The following is a 22,071-nucleotide window of genomic DNA, read 5'->3' on the forward strand; positions in this document are numbered from 1 at the left end:
GAAAAGCATCAGATGATTTAGAGACACAAATTTATGATTGCTCTCTGATATCTTTTATGGTGTTGATAAAACAATGGGACTTGAACATTAATATTTTACTTTTTAAGTGTATTATCTGTACTATATTCAAAACTTACTAAAACAATTAAAAATCATGTGAATTTTCTTAGATATCTTAAACTGAAAAATTGCACTTTATATAAATTGATGCCATATGATATTTTCCCAATGCTGGACATGTAATTTTCATACTGTCCCACACTAAGACCTGTTCCTAAAAATACTTACTGATTGTATTCATGTGGGTAAACATTGATGCTCCACCTTTCTCTAAATCATCTGGTACTGGCAGTATTAGAGACAGGATACCAGACTAGGTAGACCATCGGTCAGATCTTTATGGCCATCCCTATGTTATATGGTGCCCATAGCCATAGGATATGGGCAGCTTGTATTCAAAACCTTTAGGTGACTCAGTAAAATCATTCACAAACCCCTTACTATGATGATGGTAGATTAAATGATGACAGGCGTGAATGAACAAGTGAGTTTTACATTGATCTCTAAAAATGGCCAAACTTGGGTTCTGTTGAGCTGTCAGAAGGAGCAGATTTTATAGATGTGTGACTAAAAGCACACTGCAGCTGGTCCTGGATACTTCAATTCTAGGATCCTGAGAATCTGACAATAACCATGCAATCCAATTATAATAAATTCAAACAATATTGCAGTCCTTCAAAATAGCATCAGTGCTTTACTCTGATTCAGCAAGGTACTTAAGCATGGTTGAAGTTTAAGCATGCAAGTAATCCTGTTGAAATTAATGGAAGCACTTAAGCATATGCAACTACCTTTTGGGATCCAGGCCTCAATTAGCTTCTTATTACTTCATCATCTGTGATCTCGCTCTCTCTTTTTGAAAGAAAGTAAAAATCGTATCCTGTCACTCTGATTATGAATAGTGGTATATTATTTTGACATCCAGGAAACCTGAATTTAACTGGATTTGCAACATTGGCCTGTGCTCTACTGTACATGCAACTCTCGTGGAACTAGACTCTTATTTATGGGGTTGAATTCTTCATTGTATTGCATCCTCTTCGTATGCTGTTCGTGTGGTATAAAAAGGTCGTAAAACCAGCAGAATTAGCCTCCGGGAAGTACCCCGGGTGTAATAGGGGTCACTGAATTGGCTTAAAATATGCATGTAACAGCCTTTTTTTTCTGGCCCCTTTCATAGCTCCAGATGTAGGGAGTGTGTCTCAGGTAGGGGATTAGCCAGTGTATTGCTGCTCTCCAGCTATTCTTATCTATTTTTGTCTGCAGGAACAGCCCCTTGGGGTTGTTACAACCCAAGCATAAGATACAACAGTCATCAAGCTGCTCTAAATTATTCTGCAAGCTATGCTGAGTGTGAGGAAACACAAAGACAGAATAAAACTCTTCCTTCTCATCATGCCCATTCCTGCACTGAGCAGACTTCTGCTAGAACTGAGAATCTGGCCAGGGTGCACATACTGTTGTGTGCACCGCCTTATCTAGGCCTACATCCACCTTAAGTAGCTGAACCACACCAATTATACTGGCAGAAGACCCCAGGTGGCTGTGGAAGTAGTGGCTGGATTTGTTTTAATCTACTCAGAGTGACAAAGATTGTTGTGTGTAATATGAGATGTTCCAGTCACCTGTTTGTGTCTTTTCTGGAATCATTCTCTACAGTGGGCTTGAAGGAAATTTACCAAGTTTCCTTTCTGTGAGCCTGGCAGTACCTCAGTTGTGCTTCCAAGCTCTTCTTCGCTGTGCAACAAGAAACTCAGGAAAATCGTTATCTGAAAATCTTAAATGACAGTAAAGGACATGATGCTCGACCTTACACATCTCACAGCTGTTACACATACCCAATTTTGGTATATACAACATACACCTCTTTCTGTGTGCCATGTAGGGCTGCAATTTGTGGGTTTTTTTCCCTTGCCATAACCCTTCCCATAAATTAGCTGTAATTAGGAAGCATGTACTGAGTCTTGTTTTTGCATAGGTCTTGACCTCAAACCTAAAGCTGCTGCTGTGGTCTCATTGTGGGAGGAAGAAACAAATAGCACATGTATCTGCATACTTCATAACTACTGTGGCAGTTCCTTAAAGCATAATGCAGATGCTGCAGATGTTTTCCTTTGTATATGTCCTTACCAAACAGGCTACTGCTGGGTTGTAAAAAAACACAGAGATTAAAAAAAAAAACACAAATGACAACATGGGGGGAAAAACTGAAATAGGAAATATGATCTAGGGAGGGGAGAATAAGATGCTATGCTATTGGCCAGACCCTTATCTAGTGGTCAGAGCATGGCATTGGGAATGGGCTTTTAATGTGGTAATTGCATGTTAATAGATTCATAGAATTTAAGGCCAGAAGGGACAAGATTAGGTCATCTAGTTAGAACTTCTTTATATTGCAAGCCATTAAATTTCAGCCATTTACTCCTAAATTGAGCCCAATAACTTGTGTTTGTATTAGCTAAAGCATATGTTGGATCAGATCAGAGGTCCCTCTGGGCCAGTATTCTATGTCTGACAGTGGGCAATACCACATACTTCAGAGGAAGGTGCAAGAATCCCCTTAGTGGATATTTATGGAATAACCAGATCGTACAAGACGTTTCTTTCCAACCCCAGACAGATAATGGTTGGCTTATGCTCTGAAATACTATTGTTGTTACTATTTTATTATTTAATTTTGTTTTAATAACATAGGATGGCTTATATCTTTTGATTTTTTATCTCATCTAAAATAAATATGAATTTTCTGTTTATGCATATCCTAGAAGTACAGAGCTGGAAGGGACCTCAATAGGTCATCTAGTCCAGTCCCCTGCGCTCAAGGCAGGACTAAGTAATAACTAGATCATCTCTGACAGATGTTTGTCTAACCTGTTCTTAAAAACCTCCAATTACAGAGATTCCACAACCTCCCTTGGCAATTTGTTCCAGTGCTTAACTACCCTGACAGGAAGTTTTTTCTGACATCCAACCTAAGTCTCCCTTGCCACAATTTAAGCCCATTGCTTCCTGTCCTGTCCTCAGAGGTTGAGAACATTTTTTTACCCTCATCCTTCTATCAACTGTTTATGCCTTTGAAAATTGTTATCATGTCCCCCCTGAGTCTTTTCTTCTCCAGACAAAACAAACTGATTTTTTTCAATCTTTCCTCACAGGTCATGTTTTCTAGACCATTAATCATTTTTGTTGCTCTTCTCTGGATTTTCTCCAATTTGTCCACATCTTTCCTGAAATACAGTGCCCAGAACTGGACACAGTATTCCATCTGAGGCTTTATCAGCATGGAATAGAATAGAAGAATTTCTTCTCATGTCTTGCTTACAATACTCCTGCTGATACATCCCAGAATGATGTTTGTTTGTTTTTTGCAACAGTGTTACACTGTTGACTCATGTTTAGCTTGTGATCCACTGTAACCCCCAGATCCCTTTCTACAGTACTCCTTCCTTGGCAGTCATTTTCCATTTTGCATGTGAGCATTGATTGTTCCTTCTTAAGTGGGGTACTTTGCATTTGTCCTTATTGAATTTCACCTTATTTACTTCAGACCTTTTCTCTGGTTTGTCTAAATCATTTTGAATTTTAATCCTGTCCTCCAAAGCACTTGCAATCCCTCCCATCTTGATATTATTCACAAACTTTATAAGAGTACTCTCTATGCCATTATCTAAGTTATAAACACACTGAACAGAACCAGAACCAATCCCTGTGGGACCCCACTCGATATACCCTTCCAGCTTGACTGAATCACTGATAACTAGTCTCTGGAAATAGCTTTCCCACCTGTTAGGCACCCATCTTATAGTATCTCCATCAAGGCAATATTTCCCTAGCTTGTTTAAGAGAAGGTTACTTGAGACAGTATCAAAAGCCTTACTAAAGTCAACCTATACCACATCTACCGCTTCCCCACTATCGACAAGGCTTGTTGCCCTGTCAAAGAAAGCTAATAGGTTTGTATGACATGATTTGTTCTTGAGAAATCCATGTTGACTGTTGACTCTCACTTTATTATTGTCTAGGTGTTTGCAAATGAATTGCTTGATTATTTTCTCCATTATCTTTCCGGGTACAGTAGTTAAGCTGACTGGTCTGTAATTCTCCGGGTTGTCCTTATTTCCCTTTTTATAGATTGACACTATATTTGCCCTCTTCTAGTCTTATGGAATCTCTCCTGTCTTCCATGAGTTTTTGAAGATAATCACTAATGTCTCAGATATCTCCTCGGTCAGTTCCTTGAGTATTCTAGGATATATTTCATCAGGCCTTTCAACTTGAAGACATCTATTCTTTCCTTGTTTTAGCCTCAGATCCTACCTTATTTTCACTTGTGTTCACTATGTTAGACGTCCTATATCTATTAAGCTTTCTGGTGAAAACTGAAACAAAAACATAAGTTAGCACTCTTGCCATTTTCACATTTTCTGTTATTGTCTTCTCCCCTCATTGAGTAATAGGCCTACTCTGTCACTGGTCTTCCCCTTCCTTCTACTGTATTAGTAGAATGTTTTCTTGTTACCCTCTAGCTAGTTAAATCTCATTTTGTGCCTTGGCCTTCTAATTTTGTCCCTATATGCTTGTGTTATTTTTTTATATTCATGCTTCCTAATTTGACATAGTTTCCATTTTTTGTGGGACTTTTTTTTTTTTTTGAGTTTCAGATCATTGAAGAGATTTCTCCTGGTTGAACTAGGGTGGTCTCTTGCCCTACTTCCTGTCTTTCCTACACAATGGGATAGTTTGCTCTTGTGCCCTTAATAATATCTCTGAAAAACTGCCAACTCTTTCAAACTGTTTTTCCCTTAGACTTGCTTCCCATGGGATCTTACCGACCAAATCCCTGAGTTTGCTAAAGTCTGCCTTCTTGTAATCCATTATTTTTATTCAGCTGTTTTCTCTCCTACCATTCCTTAGAATTATGAATGCTATCATTTCATGATCACTTTTACCCAAGCTGCTTTCCACTTTCAAATTCTCAACCAGTTCCTCCCTATTTGTCTAAATCAAATTTAGAATAGCCTCTCCCCCATACGTAAAAAGTTTGAATCCTTATAAGGTGATAATTGCAGTGATATCAGAGGAAAAGCAAAGTGTTCCCTGTGTAACTAATGTGCAACCACACACTTCACTTCTTCCACAACCTAGGATAGGCGCCTACCAGGGCAGGATGTTGTCTTTTTCAGCCTGTGGAGATGGGCAGTTAAAGCAGATCCAGAGAAGGGCCCATTATTCTGTGCTTAAACCATGAATTATTAAATGTATGCTTAAATCATGGCTTTCTCTGCTCTGATCTAATCTCAATGGGAAAGGACACTCCTCTACTTGTTTCGGATGAGGAGGTTAGGTGGGTTTGATAGCACTAAATAGAGCTGAACATAATGATAATAGCATTATCTCAGCTTTCCCACGCAATTACTGGCATATCACTGCATTTTAATCTTGAACTACAATGTCTCTGCCATCTCAAGCTGGAGCTGAAATTGCCAACTTTGCCAAATTCTTTGGTGATTATGTAATGTGGATAAATATCAGTTGGAATCTAGGACAAAATCTCCAAACTCATTTTCACTAGTTCCCTGAACTGGATATAAACAGTGGTCTCCAGAGGTGCATAACTAGTTAATTTAACCTTGTTTTCCACTTAGAATCTTCCTCTCCTCACCAAAATGCTATTTAACACAGTCTGCATGATGGCAAATCTCAAACTAAAAACAGGCTATTCATTATTCCCAGCAGATTAAGATACTGTATGATATATGATATCATCATTGGAACATTGCCCTCGTGTATATTTCATTTTCTGTTCATGATCTGTTCTGTATGTTTGTTCATTGCTATTTGATAACTTGAATAAGGGGCAAGGAAGGGTTTAAAAGGACACATGTTCTGGTATGTATTTAATATGAATCTCAAATATATTTGTAATAATTTCTTTATTTCTAACTTATGAACATATGCACTGCTTTGTTGTTCCAGGAGGCATTCAGTGCCCAAACAGTAGTGCACTTCAGGAAGCACGCAGCTGTAATGAACACCCTTGCACTGTGTACCACTGGCAGACTGGGTCCTGGGGCCAGTGTATAGAAGATGTCTCTGTGTCCACTTTCAACTCATCTACCAATTGGAATGGGGAGGCCACCTGTGCTGTTGGGATGCAAACAAGAAAAGTCATCTGTGTGAGGGTCAACGTGGGACAAGTGGGACCAAAAAAGTAAAGATCTTTGAACTATTCTTTATTAAGTTAATTATTATTATTATTATTATTTATTATTATTATTATTTTGCCTTTTTAGATACAGATAATCAGCTGAGTATTTGCAAAGGGAAACAATTCAACTGATGGTCATGTCTGCTCTGATGAGTAAATAACTTTTAAAAGCACACAATCTAAAATGCGAGCAGAACTGTAGAGCAAACAGTAGGTGATCGCAATGGGGGATCTTCACTACAGTGGACTCTGCTGACAGCTCCAATTCAGAGTTGTCAATCAGAGACACTGACTCCAAGCATCTTGGTCCAATCCATCTTCTCAGTTGTTGATCAGCCAGGAATTACCCTGTGCCTTCAGACATTCCGCCACTGGAGAGGGGTTCGGAATTGAAAGCCATTTAGTTGCTATGTTACTGTCCCTGAGGGGCTGGTAGTGGTTTGCCCCTCAAGATCCAAGTAGTACTCTACAGCTGTGGATCTTTGTTTACATAGCTCTACTAGACTCCTCACCAGGGAACCAGGAAGGGCCAGGATAGAGATCTTAGTTTGTATACATGTTAGGTTTTTTCATAACCAAGATTTTAAGAGGTCTATGCGGCCCAATAGTTTAATTGCCCAATAGTTTAATTGCCCATACAGTTTGTCATTCTCTAGTATGGCCAATGTATCCTGGTCAGGAGAGGTCCAGAGATGGAATTGTTGGTGTTTTGCAGGACAAGAACAAAGTAGCTTAACAGAGCTCTTTAAGAAAGTTTCCAAAGCAGCTGCCTCTCACACTGCACCTTTGCCCAATGCCACCAATGTCTTGCTTTCATCAGCATGGCGGTCATCTTAAATTCACTTTAAAAGGAAGAGTGGGGGAGGAGAACTCATATACGTGATAGTTAGCACATCACATATTTTAAAATGTGTGTGCATGCAACCACATTAAAATGATATTAATAAGCATTCCATTCAGTGTTAGTGGGCAACCATTTTACATTGAAAAAATCATTCTACCGTGAGTTTTCCTTTGATTTTTAAATCAACCATTAGAGTGCTTGCCTTTGATTTGACCTTACAATTTTGAAAACAGGACTATTGTGTCTTGTCATAGACAAATCCTGTGAAATGAGAACAAAAAGGCATTGGTTACCTTTCAAACTGTCATGTTAAATTTATTAAATCATTTTTAAAGAGCACACATTCGACATGAAAATGTAAATAGGAACCTCATTTTAAACTCCCCTTAATAAAACGGATTACTGTGATATGATAAAATCAATATTATTGGCTTTATCTACCTTACAAGTAACAAATGTCAGCTCATATCACTTCTGTTTAATTTCACCTTGAATAAGGGTTGGAAAAGAAAATCAATAGCTGCTTTAAGCCACCTATACTAAATAGAAACATTAATAAACATAGAAGTGGCTTTTTAATTGAACCAATTGCCTCATCAAAAGGCCTCTGAGTAAGGGCTGGAACCTGCAGACTTCATGAAAGATGAAGCCCTCAATTAGTCAAATTGCATATAATCTTGATTGTGTAAAGTAGGTATTTTGTCAATGTAAATGTTGTGCTGTCTGTATACACATCTTAAGTAAAAAAAAAAAAAAAAAAGTCATTAGAAAGTCAAGATTTACCAAACATTATCAAACAGTTACCAAAGATATCTCCTATCTTAAGAACAGAAAAAACTCTGAAAACGTAGTCACTGTGTGGTAACTGTTGATAAATACTCTTTAAAACCGGCAACTGTATTTGATTACGCACACGCACGCACGTGCACACAAACACATTCTCACTCTGATTCTCCAGTCTGCTGAGGCTACCTTGTACCATGTAAGTGACACAAAATGAACTTGAAAGGCTCAGAATAGTTGGCGAGAGTTCCCCTTTCAGAGAAGAGATCTCTGCCAGTTGAAAGCTAGCGAAGGTGCTTCAGTCAACCACACCACCTCTGGTGTAAGAGGAGAGAGAGGCATGTCAAGAGTCTTCTGTGGGCAGGGGGTGGTGGCCTGTCCTGCTGCAGACCATATACTAATAATGGAAGTCAGAACAGGCTCCCTGCTATTCTTACCTTACATCCATCGGGGCTGGGTGCCTGAGAATCAGGAACGTGCAGCCAGCTTCCTGCAGCTGCCACTCCAGTTCATCCAAGCACAGTTTGGCTGTAGTGGAAATCAGGGTCATAATATGTAATGTCTTTGCAGAAATAGACACCAGCACATAATGCACAAGATCTTTTCCATGACAAATTAAATACAGAAAACAATCCTGCATTCATAGGGGAGAAAACTGGATGATCTAATTGGCTTTTTCTGAATCAAGTGGCTGTGTTCCTTAATTCATGTCAAATTTGTATTGGTTTATGAATGCTCATAGCCAATTTGAATCACACAGATTTCTAAAATCCTAGAAAACTCTAATGTGCACGAATGTAGATTAGTTATTGATATATATTGTCAAGAACTGTGCTAAATGTGGTCTGGTCTATACGAAAATATTTTGCAAACATAGCAAAAAATCACCCTTGTGTAAATGCAGTTCTACCAGCAAAAAAAAGATCCTCTTACCATTATAGCTTATTTTGTTTGGGGAACTGGTTCTTTAAAGTGTTCTTTAAATCAGTATAGCTTATACCAGTTCAGCGAAGAAAATAAGCTATACCGGTTTAAAGAACTCTTTTGTGGATATAAGCTGTGCCTCCACTAGGAGGGAGTGCCAGTATAACTATCTTGAAGACCCTTTCTAGTGTGGACAAGACCTAAACACAAGCAACATCTAAACTGCTGGATTTAAATAACCATCCTAAGAAGTCTCTTTATATCCTTTTTCTTAAGCTCTGCAAAAGTACAGATAACAAAGACATCTTGCTCTAAATTTTCCACCCTCACTCAAGATTATTCTGTCTCATGCAGATCAAGATTACTTGTATTTCAACTGCCGGGCATGCTTTCCTGCAAACGGCAACTGGAATCCTTATCCTTAAACTGAAAAGCGGTGTGGGGGAAAGGGGAGGGAGGTGGTTGTTATAAGAATATGACTCCCATTAAATGTACTCATACACCTGGCACCTTGTGCACCATTTGAAAATTATAGAGGCTAGCATTTAAATGGTTAAAAAAAATTGCAGTCAAACCTGCAGGTTCTCAGCATCCCTCAGGAATTAACACTGTCATAGAATGATCATTCATTTTATAATGTTCCTTTTTTTTTTTCTCTAGATGTCCTGAAAGCCTTCGACCAGAAACGGTGAGGCCTTGTTTGCTTCCTTGTAGGAAAGACTGTATTGTGACTCCATACAGTGATTGGACATTGTGTTCTTCCCCATGTCAAGAAGGTACTATAATTCACTGTGTATTAGAGGGCAGATTATTTAAAAATAAACCACACACTTAGTTTATTACTGTGTAGGCTTCTGACAGATTGGTATTGGCAAAGTTTTTTCTCTTAGATGTATTTCTCTTGTATTTCAGAGAGAGGCCACTGTGACATAGCAGTTGCTATGGTGAATGTTAGATTTGCCATTTTACAAATAGCTCATTAGTCACATAGACAGGAATACTCTAACACCATTGAAGGTTGCAATGCAGTTGTACAACTAGAAAAACATTTTAAATGCAGGTCAGATATGCCCTTGCATACTGCTCCGTTTGACTTCACTGGAAAACCTGAGCAAATATCCCAGGGCAAAATTTGGTTCTGTTCTTGTTTTAACAAATGTGCATGATTGTAGTAGGCCCAACAAAAGTTAAAAGTCTCTGTCATGTGAGTCCTAAAGTACTAACAGAAGAAGTGGTTCTCTTTCATTTTTGTCCATTTGCTTTTATACTACCTTCACAATCATAAGAAAATAAACCACAAAAATAACCAACATTCAAATTAATATTAAGGTTCTGAATTAAACTCCCACTGCAAAGTCTTTTTAATGCACCTGTCAAAGCTTTTAAAAGAAGTTACACAGCATAGATGTATTTGAATTTTTATTGCTTTGAAATTATCATTACAGCGGAAGCATTGAAAAAATTATTGTTGCCCAGATATTTCTGCCTTATCACTTTTTCTCTTTTAAGTTTAACAGAAGATATTCTTCTAATATGCACTATTATAGGCATAGTCAATAATGTAATTCCATGTTCATATGTGTTAATTCCCTCATGGAGCATAGTGATTACTCATTGTCACTTATAAAAAAATATGAGATTGTTGCATCAAATAAATACCCTTTAAATGTCAAAGTCAATTCTCCATGCTTTGCAAAGGATGCAAAGTCACTTTTACAGTCATTCCAATTAGTTGTTGGAGCATACAACAACTAATAAAGAATTAGGGAGATTAAATGTATAACCTTAAAAATATGATAGTTGGGACCACTGAATTTGATAGTACACAGTGTTGGGTATGCTACTTAAAACTTGGAATAAATTATTTCATCATAGCCATAATATTACTATGAAGCCCTAGAATCACTTCTAATATTCTATAATTTCAGAGCAATATTATAATTTTCTCATTGAGATGCTTCTGCAGGGTTGTTCCCTGACGAGGGTGCAAAACTGTCTTGTCTTGTTTTATTTTAAAAAAGGTTCTTAATAACTTGAGCATATCCTCAAGAACATGTACTGCAAATTGAAACACACTGAATGTAAACAAAATTATAGGGACAGGCAAATGAGATAGTAAAATTGATTAATGGAATGAATATCGTTTCTACTCAGTAGCCAAATGTTATCTCAATATCTTTGCAACAATGTTCAGTTTACAATAATCACCTGTCCCTGCTGCTGCTGTCAGCAGCATCTCTGGGAGTCTCTTCTGCTATGTGCCTTGGGAGAGATCCTGGCTCTTGCTCTGGCTACTTTACTGACTACCTGAGAATTCCTCCTGTTTTGAAGAATACCCAGGTGTCATAGTCTGGTGTAGCAGTTCTTGTGTTGTTCCCCTCTCAGCCACTGATGTTGGAGTGTTGCCTAGGAGCCATGTTTGCCCTGTTGCTGCAGTGACTGTTTGGAAGCTATTACCAGACCAGTCAGCATGGCTTGGAGCAACACTAATGCCCTAAGTGAAGATCTTATTTGCAGTTTAGGACCAGATTGCCATGATTTATCCATACTAAGTTTTTAAGGCTATTGTTTTACAAAATGTATATTTTTAACTTAAAACTTCTAGATCGTACTAGTTTTAGAAGCAAATCAGGGCGGTGGAATGACTACAGAGTTATGGTTCCACTCATATTTTTTTCTGCCCAGAGCTCGGACTTTTTGAATATGACCACAATCTAATTTTTACTGCAATAATTTACTATTTATCATCAATACTAAATGTCTATAATAATGAAAAATGTGAGACCAGTAAATTAAGTCATATCAGGGAAATAAAACTTCACATTTAAACATGCTGCATGCTCTTGAGGAAGGTAGTTGATTGTAGGGTAATATAAGTCCCATATGGGAAACACAGATATAGTTAAAGTAAATCTTGGATAAAGACTAATGCATAAATTAAATCTGCCACACACCTCCTGGGTGTGGAGATAAGGGTAAAAGAATTAGATTTTGTTGTTGAGCTCTTTAGGGAATGGAGCTTTATTATTCACTGCACTATGTACATTTCTGCTTACATGTCTTAATTTTAAGGATAAAATAATCTATGAAGCTGTACAGCATAGCAGCATATCAGGCCCATCTAGCATATCACTCAGTCGTACAGTTTATGAATGTATATTGTTATTGACAGAAATGCTTTCTGTACCAATGCTTCTTTTTCACCCTTTGTCCTGAGATCAAGTATAATAGTAAGTTAATATCATTAATTTTCTGTCATGGGCAAAATAACTTGGTTTTGTACAGCAACGGAATCAATTATGTAATATATTAAATCTTTTCTATTTCTAATTACTATAGTCCCAGTATAATCCTAATTCTAGAAATCGTCTGTGTATGAGCGGGAAATAAACGCACTGTTGTACTCTTCGTAGGGGATGTCACAGTAAAGAAACAGTCTCGCCATCGAGTCATCCTCCAGCTCCCTGCAAATGGTGGCCGTGACTGCCCAGACACGTTATATGAGGAAAAGGAATGTGAGGCTCCTCCTGTGTGCTATACTTACAGGTAACCCAAATAAATTATGAGAAATTACTCAGGTCTCTTCAGCTCCCACATCCTGTAAAGTGCAAGGGAAAATAGGGTACAGAGCCAAATCAGGCCTGGTAAAAGCAGGTGCAATTCCATTGATTTCGATGGAGTTACATCCATTTACATGAGGCCTGTATTTGGCCAATTGTGTTAACATTCTGTTGGATTTACATCTGGATTCCAGCCAAAGTTCTTTTGTTCCAGTGTTTTGCTTCTAATTACACATATTTGACCTCTGCAGATATAAATGTCATACACACCACATCATCAACTCTTTGGTTGTTAAATTTCAAATGTTTGAATAATTATCTCTTAGCAGTTCTTTGAGAACACTGTATGAGAGCAGTCAAATGTAAAAGCTTTCTTTCTAAATGTTCTAAAAATGTTTATTAAATTAAATACATATAGCATTACTGAAATCCAATCTTGTGTTGGAGGATGACAACCTCCGAGAAGAAAGGAAATGTTTCCACAGCTCAGGAAGGTGTGTACACAAGTGGCTTTAAGCTATCCTGGCATCTAATCCAGCCCCAAAACTATCCATCAATTATCCAACAATCCATCTTCTCATAGGTTAGAGCATCCTCATGGCTGCTGTAATCTTCACCAGAGGATGCAAAAGACCATTCCAGCAGGTAAGGATTGCCAGGATATAAGGGTAACCTGACTATTCCTCCCACACTTTGGGCTGTAAGTATGACTGTGTGGGAACCACTATAGTGGTCCTGTGCCATCTCAGGAGTCCCCTAGGTGAGTACATTCTCAAGTAGAAGGTGAAGCCAGATTTGGAGCTGCTTCTTAGTACCAGAGCAGCACAAAGCAGTCCAGGTGTGGTCCCTGATGTTTAGGCCTTTCCAATAATAGGAAATTAGTTGAATTTAATTGTCAGTACTATATAAATAATGGAAAGACACGTTTGATTCAGAAAGTAATATCCTGTTTCTTCCCTGGTAGCAAAGAACACCTGTTGTTTCCCCTAAATGCTGCCACTCTGTCATAATGATCCTGATAAATGTCCTTTCCATTGGCAACAACAGAATGGAAAACAAATTTGAGGTTATTAATATATTACTTTGATCCTGTGTCAGAGAATTATCACTTCCAATCCATTAGGAGATTACAACATTTCTAATTGAATGGTATATGAGGATATGATTACAATGCTTGAAGCTACCAAAACGCAGCACTCCAAATATAATTTTAAAACTTTCCTTTGCAGTGTCAGCTTAATCATTTTATCCCTTAAACATAGGCTGCTGCTCAGCTATTTAACACCTTCAAAACCAGATGATTTTCCTGGAGTTTCAGCTGAGCCACTGGTGTGTGCAGGATGCTGTGTGCAGGAGAACACTGGGTTTCTAGCAGTGGTAGGCAGGGCAGCTTAAGTTTCTTGGAAGGGACTAGTGTTAAACAACCTTCCCTTTATCACCCTTCTTCTCTGTCCTGGGCACATACTATGAATGACACACACAGCCAGCTCCCTACTCCTTCCTCAGTTCAGGAAGCAGCACAAGGAAGGCAGGTTACACTAAAAGCTGGGGCTAAAGGTATAGACGATCTCACATGAAGCCACACTTTGATGGCTATGGCACGTGGGTGCTATGAGTCATGTATGCATTTTATTTTTTTCACTTTGAATGACTCAGTTCAGTTGAGATTACAGCAGGACATGAGAATAGCCATCCTGCATAGGTTTTGCTATATTCAAGGCCCTGTGTACTCTGGGGCAATCTACACCTAACTTCTACGGTATTATGGTGGAAATTTTGTAGCAGCTTCAGAAAAATTTTTAAATGAATGTTTATAACTGAATTAAATATGCAACTGAATAATCAAATCTATACAGTATTGATTTATTTGATCTATTTCAGTCTTCTAGAAGTTCATCATCCCTGTTGTTTATTTTGATTAAATTATGTTTTCCCCACTGTTACAACCTGGTCCCATGCCCCACTATATAGTCACTAGCCTGTTGGAAGTGATCCAAATCTCTGGGTCCCATGTGCTTCCAAGCCAACTGGATCTGGCTAGAGTCTAATAACTGTTTCCAGATCTGGGACTATACACTCTCTGGCTCAAATCTCTGGTGTGGGCTTCCTTCTTTGGGATGTGGGGCGTTGCTGCCCAGCCATCCTAGACCTGGAAATCAGTGTCTGAGAACTTCTGTGCCTCTCCCCAAGTCACCTACACGCCCTCAGTGCTCCACCTAGTCTGAGGACACTCTGAACTTTTAGTTTAACCCCTTCTGGAATAATATGGTGGGAAAGCAAGGAACACAGACTTAGCACTCAACAGTTACAGATCTTTGAAAACAAAACAAAAATCCTCTGATGCTCCCTCCACTGGTCGGATCTCACCGCTTGTGAGACTGAGGTTTGCTGATGTGTTTCGGGTTAGCCAGAGTCCCTCCTGCTCTCACCATACTGCAAGTCTTTTGGTTGGTGGGGGAGGGGTTGCAGGGGTGGAGCACAATGGTATCCCCCACCTGCACACACAGATCAGACCCTCGCTTTTAAGCAGGGTCTCTCCTCTTTATCAGGCTCTCAACTTGGGATACTCTAGCCTTCTCCCCACACGTCATGCCTTATTCACTTATATAGAAAACTGTTGTTCCATGGGAATGGGCCAGTTGTTGAAAGTCATTCAAAGTTCGTGGTTCCATATTGCTGTCTTGATGCCTTCTGAGTGAGAATCCTTCAGTGAGGTGTCGAGCACTTGTCGCAGGTAGGGCAGTTGTCTGTAATGCAGTGCAATAGGTTGTCTTTGGCACATCCAGGCTTGTGGAATCACAGTGTCCAGCATTCCCACACACAAAACAAGACAGGGTTCATAATTTGACTCAGACATAACTCACTCCATCACAGCCACATTTTCAATATGCAGTAGGCTTCTGTTGACTAACTGTAAAATGCCCTCAACACACAAACACAGTGAAGGGGCCCTTTCATTAAATAGATAATTGCACACAAATCCAGTCACTTGTTTATTATGAAAAATATAAAACATGCTCAGAGTCCTAGTAATCAAAATCAGATTATAAAGAAAAAGGGTTTAAACATATTAGTTTTGTAAAATTTGAGGTGAAATGTCAAAGTAGTATACAAGACACAGATACACAAATCCTGGCAGCAGAATTATTACAGCTGTTATATTCATTATTTGTTTGTTGAAAACCAGCAGAGTGCTTGGTATTTTAAAATACATGAAGGAAGACAATGGTCCTGTTCCATCATCTTACTGCAAATCCAAAAGAGATTGAGCACCACCCAGATCCATCTCTACCTAGAGCCTTAAGGTGGTCTGCCAGGAATATTGAGTTTATGTGCATCATTGGCAACCCTATGTCACCACCAAAGCTTTTGGCAACACTGTATTGCTGGCAATGTGACATTCCTTAGTAAACGCATTCCAGAGTTGATTTGTCTTCCATCCTAATAATATGTCTGTTCCAAGAAAGCCATCAAAACTGAATGCTTGCTGATGAAGACAGTTGCTGGGTTCGGCTTTGATTATCCTAATTTCTGATCTTGTCCTGCCCCTTAATATGGAGCAGCTGATGAAGATGAGAATGAAAAACATCAATTTGGTGCTCTTCAACACCTGCAATTCCTGCTGAAGTTAACAGGAGCTATAAGCGGAGCACAGCAAAAAAATGATAACAAAAAAGAAAACTCAACGTGCTTCATGCTATTGTTAACTTTTGTTGTGGACAATCTGTGATAGGCTAATAATAAGTAATCATTTATTATTGTTTCTGAAGTAACCTATCATATTTTGCTTACTTACATTTTGACAGATATCATTTAGATGTAGTGTTTCTAATTTATCCTTTTTCTTGTTGCAGGTGGAAGACCCACAAATGGCGCAGATGCCAACTGGTACCATGGTATGTTCGTCAGGATAGTCCAGGTGCCCATGAGACATGTGGGCCTGGACTACAAGCAAGAGGTGAGAGACTTTATTTCTATCCTTTATTTCCTAAAAGTCACTGGCTAAAATGGGGAGGCTAAAATAGAGGTACTACTTCTAGGGGAGGGAGAAGTAGTACCTCTCCCACATTAAAGTTTATCATTGCAGCCGTAAAGACTAGAGACTTAATGTTTTATTAAAATAAATGAAGGCCATCAGGGGGAAATTACTAGATTACCAGCCTGGCAGGACCTATCCCACACCAACCCCTGGAAAATATTTGTTCATAAAATATCTGTTTTAAGTTTTTATTTAAATATTATTACCGTGTGTGACTAAGGTTAATGCTGCTTCTTGTTCAACCATTCTCACCTTTTTTCCTTTGCCCAGAGAAAGAAGAATCTAAAATTTATTCTCATTATCTGGGCCAAGTTTTCAAACATGGGTGTAGTAACTACACTCTCAAAAGCCTATGTTTTTAGACTTATAAATAGTTAGATGCTTATATACATACCTTCTCTGCATTGAAAATGCTGATTTCCTTGTACATATGTGGTGTTTTGCATGTATGCACACATTTTGGGGGCATGCCCATTATGCTTAGATCTGAGAATCTGGCTTCTATATCTTCCATATGATAGCAAATAATTTTAGTAGCCAAAAGCCTGGTTTCAATGTCACCTGTTTTACCAAGAATTTTTTGTGATAACATCTTCACCTAAATATGACTGCATTGCATAAGGAGAGATTTTTGAGGAGTATTCAGTGAAAACAGTGTGAAAATTGTAATTGCAATTCCCACTTACTGTATTGCAATAATGGAATTGTTCTGAATGACCAGTGAACCCTGAACTTCAGGATATTTTTCTCCCAGTCTCATAGACTTTATGAGACATTCAAGTCTCATAGTCTCATAGACTAGAAGGGACCATCATGATCATCTAGTCTGACCTCCTGCACATTGCAGGATATTTTTCTGTTTTTTTTAATGGAAACTCTGATCCATTATAACAGTATTGACTTAGTAGAATGCAGAGGAGTTTCCTGAGCAAGAGATGTTGCTGGCAGCATAAGTGAGGTGTTCTAATTATTAGCTTACATGCAATGTCAAAACAGGTTATGATATTCTTTTAGGTTTTCTGTAGAGTAAATCTTTACCTAGTAGCTTCTACAGATGATTCTAAAGATGTTACGGAAATGAATTTAAGGTATACCATGAAATGAATCCTGAAGGTATTGCCTGCTAGTACAAAAATCTGCTGACTGTGTGTAATTCTCCTGATGACATACCACTAGTCCAATCTATTTCTGGACCCCACAGCTTCTTGAGGCAACAATCAGATTATGCACCTAGAAAATAAGTTTCTCTCTTTGATGGCAGCAATTCAGGGTGATACAAAATGTTGCCTCCTTGTTTGTATTGTCATGGTAGAAACAACATCTAAATCTGCAGGATAGTTACAACTTTTGCTCATAATCAGTACTGTAGCCTGAAGCACACCCTAAATTATCCTAGCACACAGTTTTTTTATATACAATGCACCATGAGAGTTTTGCTGAGCTCTCCTTATATAGTGCCCTGTAACTCCATTTACACACACAAACAGTAATACGTAGTTTTGGAAATACTATGGACACATTTTTCAAATTTGGCATAACGCTTATTCCCTGAAACACCACGCCGAGCTAGCAGGTTTTGAATGGTCTGAGAAAGGTTAAGTGCTTTCTGCAGACTCAGTTAAGTCAGAGGCTTGTCACCCTGTCCAGATATGAGTGGTGGGAATGGTTCTCTGGAGAGAGAGAGAAGACTTAGGGTATGGGAGAACAGCAGTGCTTAATTTGCAATGAAAGAGGTGTCAGAGATCAAGCAAAAAAAAATTTACATTTGTAACTGATGCAGCAAGCTCAGAAGTGCCAGAGCTATGAATTGCCAAGCCTAGAGGTGCCATGGCTTAGCCCTGACAAGCCCTGGCACAAATTAAGCACTGGAGAACAGCCTTGAGTTAGGAACTCTGTGGAGAAAGCTTGAGCTACAGTATATTAATGGAGCCAAACTCCAGGAAAGGGATGAGGTTTCAGTCTACATAGTGCAAACTTAGCTTTAGAGCAGATTGGGAAAGACAGTTGTTCACTTTTGAGATGGGGGCCCAATTCCCTCTCTGGGCTCTCAGATGGGTACCCTGGAACTGTCTATGTGCTGACATGACCACCCAAATTTGGAAACTGAGGGTCCAGTTTAGGCAAGGAAAGTTATGGCTACTCAGCACATCTGAAAGTCAGGCCTGAGCCCAGTATTGGCCTCTCCCTTTTAGGTAAATGACAAAACTGTGCATAGCGTGGGACCGTACATATCATAGACTCATAGACTATCAGGATTGGAAGGGACCTCAGGAGGTCATCTAGTCCAACCCCCTGCTCAAAGCAGGACCAATCCCCAATTTTTGCCCCAAATCCCTAAATGGCCCCCTCAAGGATTGAACTCACAACCCTGGGCTTAGCAGGCTAATGCTCAAACCACTGAGCTATCTCTTCCCCCCCAGTCTCATTTCTACTAGTCTCATTTCTTTTAATCACTGGTGCATATACAATGCTAACTCAGATACAAGTTGATCAATCTATTTTCTGCCTCTGATTCAAATGGGGCTCAGCTATGGTAGTTCTGTGAGCACTGCAGCTGGCAATCAGAAAAAAAGAAGAGGAATATGATAGAATTTGATTTTGCTGTTGTTACTTTTTCTAAAGTCAGCGTCATCAACTCAGTCCGAGAACATTACAAATGTTTTGTTTAGAGGATGGACTTGCTTGGAAGCCTGTTCAGAAGTTTCACACAAGCAGCTGTTAATCCTGTGATGTGAAGCTATATAAATTACACAGTAGGTTTTTTGTTGTTGTGTTGGGATTGGGTTTTTTGTTTGTGTTTGGTGTGTATTCACAGATGAACGATCACTGCATGAATTAATCTGCAAAATATTAATGCAGAACAGAGTAAAAATAACTCTTCTACTTACCTGCTCTGTAATATTAGCATGTGTACTGTATTCTAACAGGAATGGGAAAGACTAATTTGAGGCTTTTCTGTCTGGCAATGAACTATTTGGCAAATTTGAGCAAAATCACGTCAGCTTTTCTAGAGGCATTAGAGAGTGAAATAAATAGATGTTTTCCATTATTTGAACCCATCTACAGCCAAAATGGCTGGGAAATGGAAGTTGAACATTTGTACACAAATAGCCCGATTTGTGTAGAAGTATCTTTGTGCATTCTGGAGAAAATAGGTGTAGTTTTAACTGAGTTTTGTACCTCTGAAAATTGCATACTGAGTATGCACAGTGCATGTTTTTCATGAGTTTCTTATAGGATGATAGTCACTTCTTCTGTCCAGAAGGTTAACATATACGCCACTTAAGTTTTAATTTTAGCCTTGAAAATAGGGCTTAAGTGGAACTTAAGTGGTTCTTAAGTGCACAGGAGTAAATTTCATGCCAAGTGTGCAGCTAAGAGATGCTGCACTATACACAAACATCTAGCTAATTTGGCTTTGTACAGGAAACTGTTGTCCAGGTTTGAATGGACTGAAGCAAGAGCTCCACTGGAGACGTTGGTTCTGTCCCTATTGACTTGGTAAGTTATGAAGGTCAAGGAGAGCTGCTGTACATGTTGCTTGGTGTGCAGGCAAAGAGCCACAGGTTCCCCAAGTTGTAAAAAGATGATCTTAGAATTACTGTAGTATGTGATCATTTAGTTAGACCATTTCATAACGCACATTCATGAAGGGGCAGAGGTGCTGTTTTGCAAGGAATCTTACCTTTAAGCACTCAAATCAGGAAAAGCTGCACCTTCAAATTTAAGATCCTCTTAGTGTAATATTTGTTTATATGAGTTTACAGTACAATTACCGATTTCATCATAGATATTTTGGATGTGTATTTAAAGATGCCCAAATGTTTGTTGGTTTTCACTTTGCATGGGATGTGTTTGTGTGTGTGTGTGAGGATAAAGATATATCCTTTTGGTGGAAAAAAATTCCCATCTGTGACTAAATGAGACTTTAAGATGGATATTTGTTCTTAGTATTAAATAGTTTCTAACACTTGGCATGAGTGTTACATTTCACCATCCTTTGGCTGCTCTGTGATAATTTTCCTATTATAGTGATATGCAGTGATCATCATACAGAAGCAATCTCAGCAATTTAGTTTCCTGTGGATCTTACTTTTATTTTGTATTCCTATTCAGTAGAACAAATAATTCTCGTTTTTCCAATTTACAAGAACCATCCTCAATTTCGAAGTTCTTCATTTGCACTGTTAGGAGCTCATGTTTCCCATTATTATTAGAACTGTCCTGCTCTGGCCTTCATTGTCTACACACACAGTCAACATCACATACAATTTAGCACCAATGGTGTTAAAGCCAAAGGAACACATGCCACAGAATGGACAGATCGCACTTATACAGATTCATTAGCAGTTTCTTTCACACAAGACATTCTGTACTATTTGTACTGTGAACACACATTAGTCAGACAAAGTAATTAAATCTGGAAGGAAAAATGGGGAGAGAGATAATTAAAAACGAGTGGAGAGAAGGCTGGTCGTGACAGTCCACAGGTGCAGTTAGAATGACCCTGCCTAATATTGTAACCCTAATATTAATTTTTCAGCTATTTTGTTACATTGGGCTTGGTTGACAGTAAAGGTAAGTAGGTGAATCATAATGTTAGGAGAATGATTCATCCTTCAAAACAGTTCTGCTTCTAGTTGTCCTGTATAATGAAGCTTTTATTACAAATCGTGTCAGTGTAAATGAACATGTCACAATTTTAGAGCTCGAGTTTGGTGTGGAGGAAAGACAAGAAATGGCTTTTTTATTTTGTTAACAAAATTGCTTTTCTTTCAACATATATATTTAAGAGAAAACATAATGAACTTCAGTGGTCATATAAAGTGATGGACTGATGTTCCTAACTAAAATCAAACATAGTGCAGGCTTGGCTTCCCTTGATACCGAAATTCCAAAGCATTTCATTCCTGACCTGCAAAATAATTGATATTTTGGTCACGGGCTGTGTACACATACCCAGAGCAAGGGCTCAGATCAGCCCAGCAGCATGTTCAACACTCCAAAGTTACCCCAAAAGAGGGGATAGATAGCACCCACCAGCCTTTTGGGGAAAAGCAAATGAAAAGTTTATGTGAAGATTTTGCTTCTCTTGTTTAGCTCATCAGAAGCCTCTGGCTCTTTAAAATGACAAACTGAAGGGATTAAATTGGACTATGACTATTTGTTGTTCTGCCACCGGCTTGCTGGGTGACCTTGGGCTAGTCACATCACCTCTCCGGGTCTCAGTTTCCCATCTGTAAAATGAGGATAGGGATGTAAAGTTCTTTGAGATACACTGGTGAAAATCTATAAAATCTAGGTCTTTTGAGTATTACTTAGGCACAGTAGCATATCAGCTGTAATCTAAGGTAAAGGATTCAGCTGTCTGGCCACAAAGTCCTACCAATAAATATTTCTCTTTCTGTTTAAAAAAAAACAAAACAAAAAACCTAGGAAATTAAATGGGAAGAAACCTTGTTAATACAGAGTTAAGGTTGCCCAGTGATAGCTCGTGCCCTTCTAGAACCTCAAGTTCAGCAAAACTCAAACTTCTGAAAACCAGGAAATACAGAGATAAGGTAAATGCCCACCAACCTCAACTCTTCTCTCTTTGAGCAATGCCCCAATATACCCATAACACACACACACACTCACTCTTCCTTTTCACTGT

General features: G+C 38.7%; 1 protein-coding gene across 1 annotated transcript in view; it reads left to right on the forward strand.

The window, feature by feature from the left end:
- THSD7A (thrombospondin type 1 domain containing 7A) overlaps positions 1-22,071 on the forward strand; it is a 522,439-nt gene that overhangs the window by 415,194 nt on the left and 85,174 nt on the right. Inside the window, exons 10-13 of the mRNA XM_075125837.1 lie at positions 6,037-6,271; positions 9,480-9,595; positions 12,233-12,365; positions 16,234-16,337. Coding sequence (XP_074981938.1) covers positions 6,037-6,271; positions 9,480-9,595; positions 12,233-12,365; positions 16,234-16,337 — 588 coding nt within the window. The remainder of the gene's footprint in view (positions 1-6,036; positions 6,272-9,479; positions 9,596-12,232; positions 12,366-16,233; positions 16,338-22,071) is intronic.

Source organism: Caretta caretta, chromosome 2 (assembly GCF_965140235.1).
Source record: "Caretta caretta isolate rCarCar2 chromosome 2, rCarCar1.hap1, whole genome shotgun sequence".
NCBI lineage: Eukaryota > Metazoa > Chordata > Testudines > Cheloniidae > Caretta > Caretta caretta.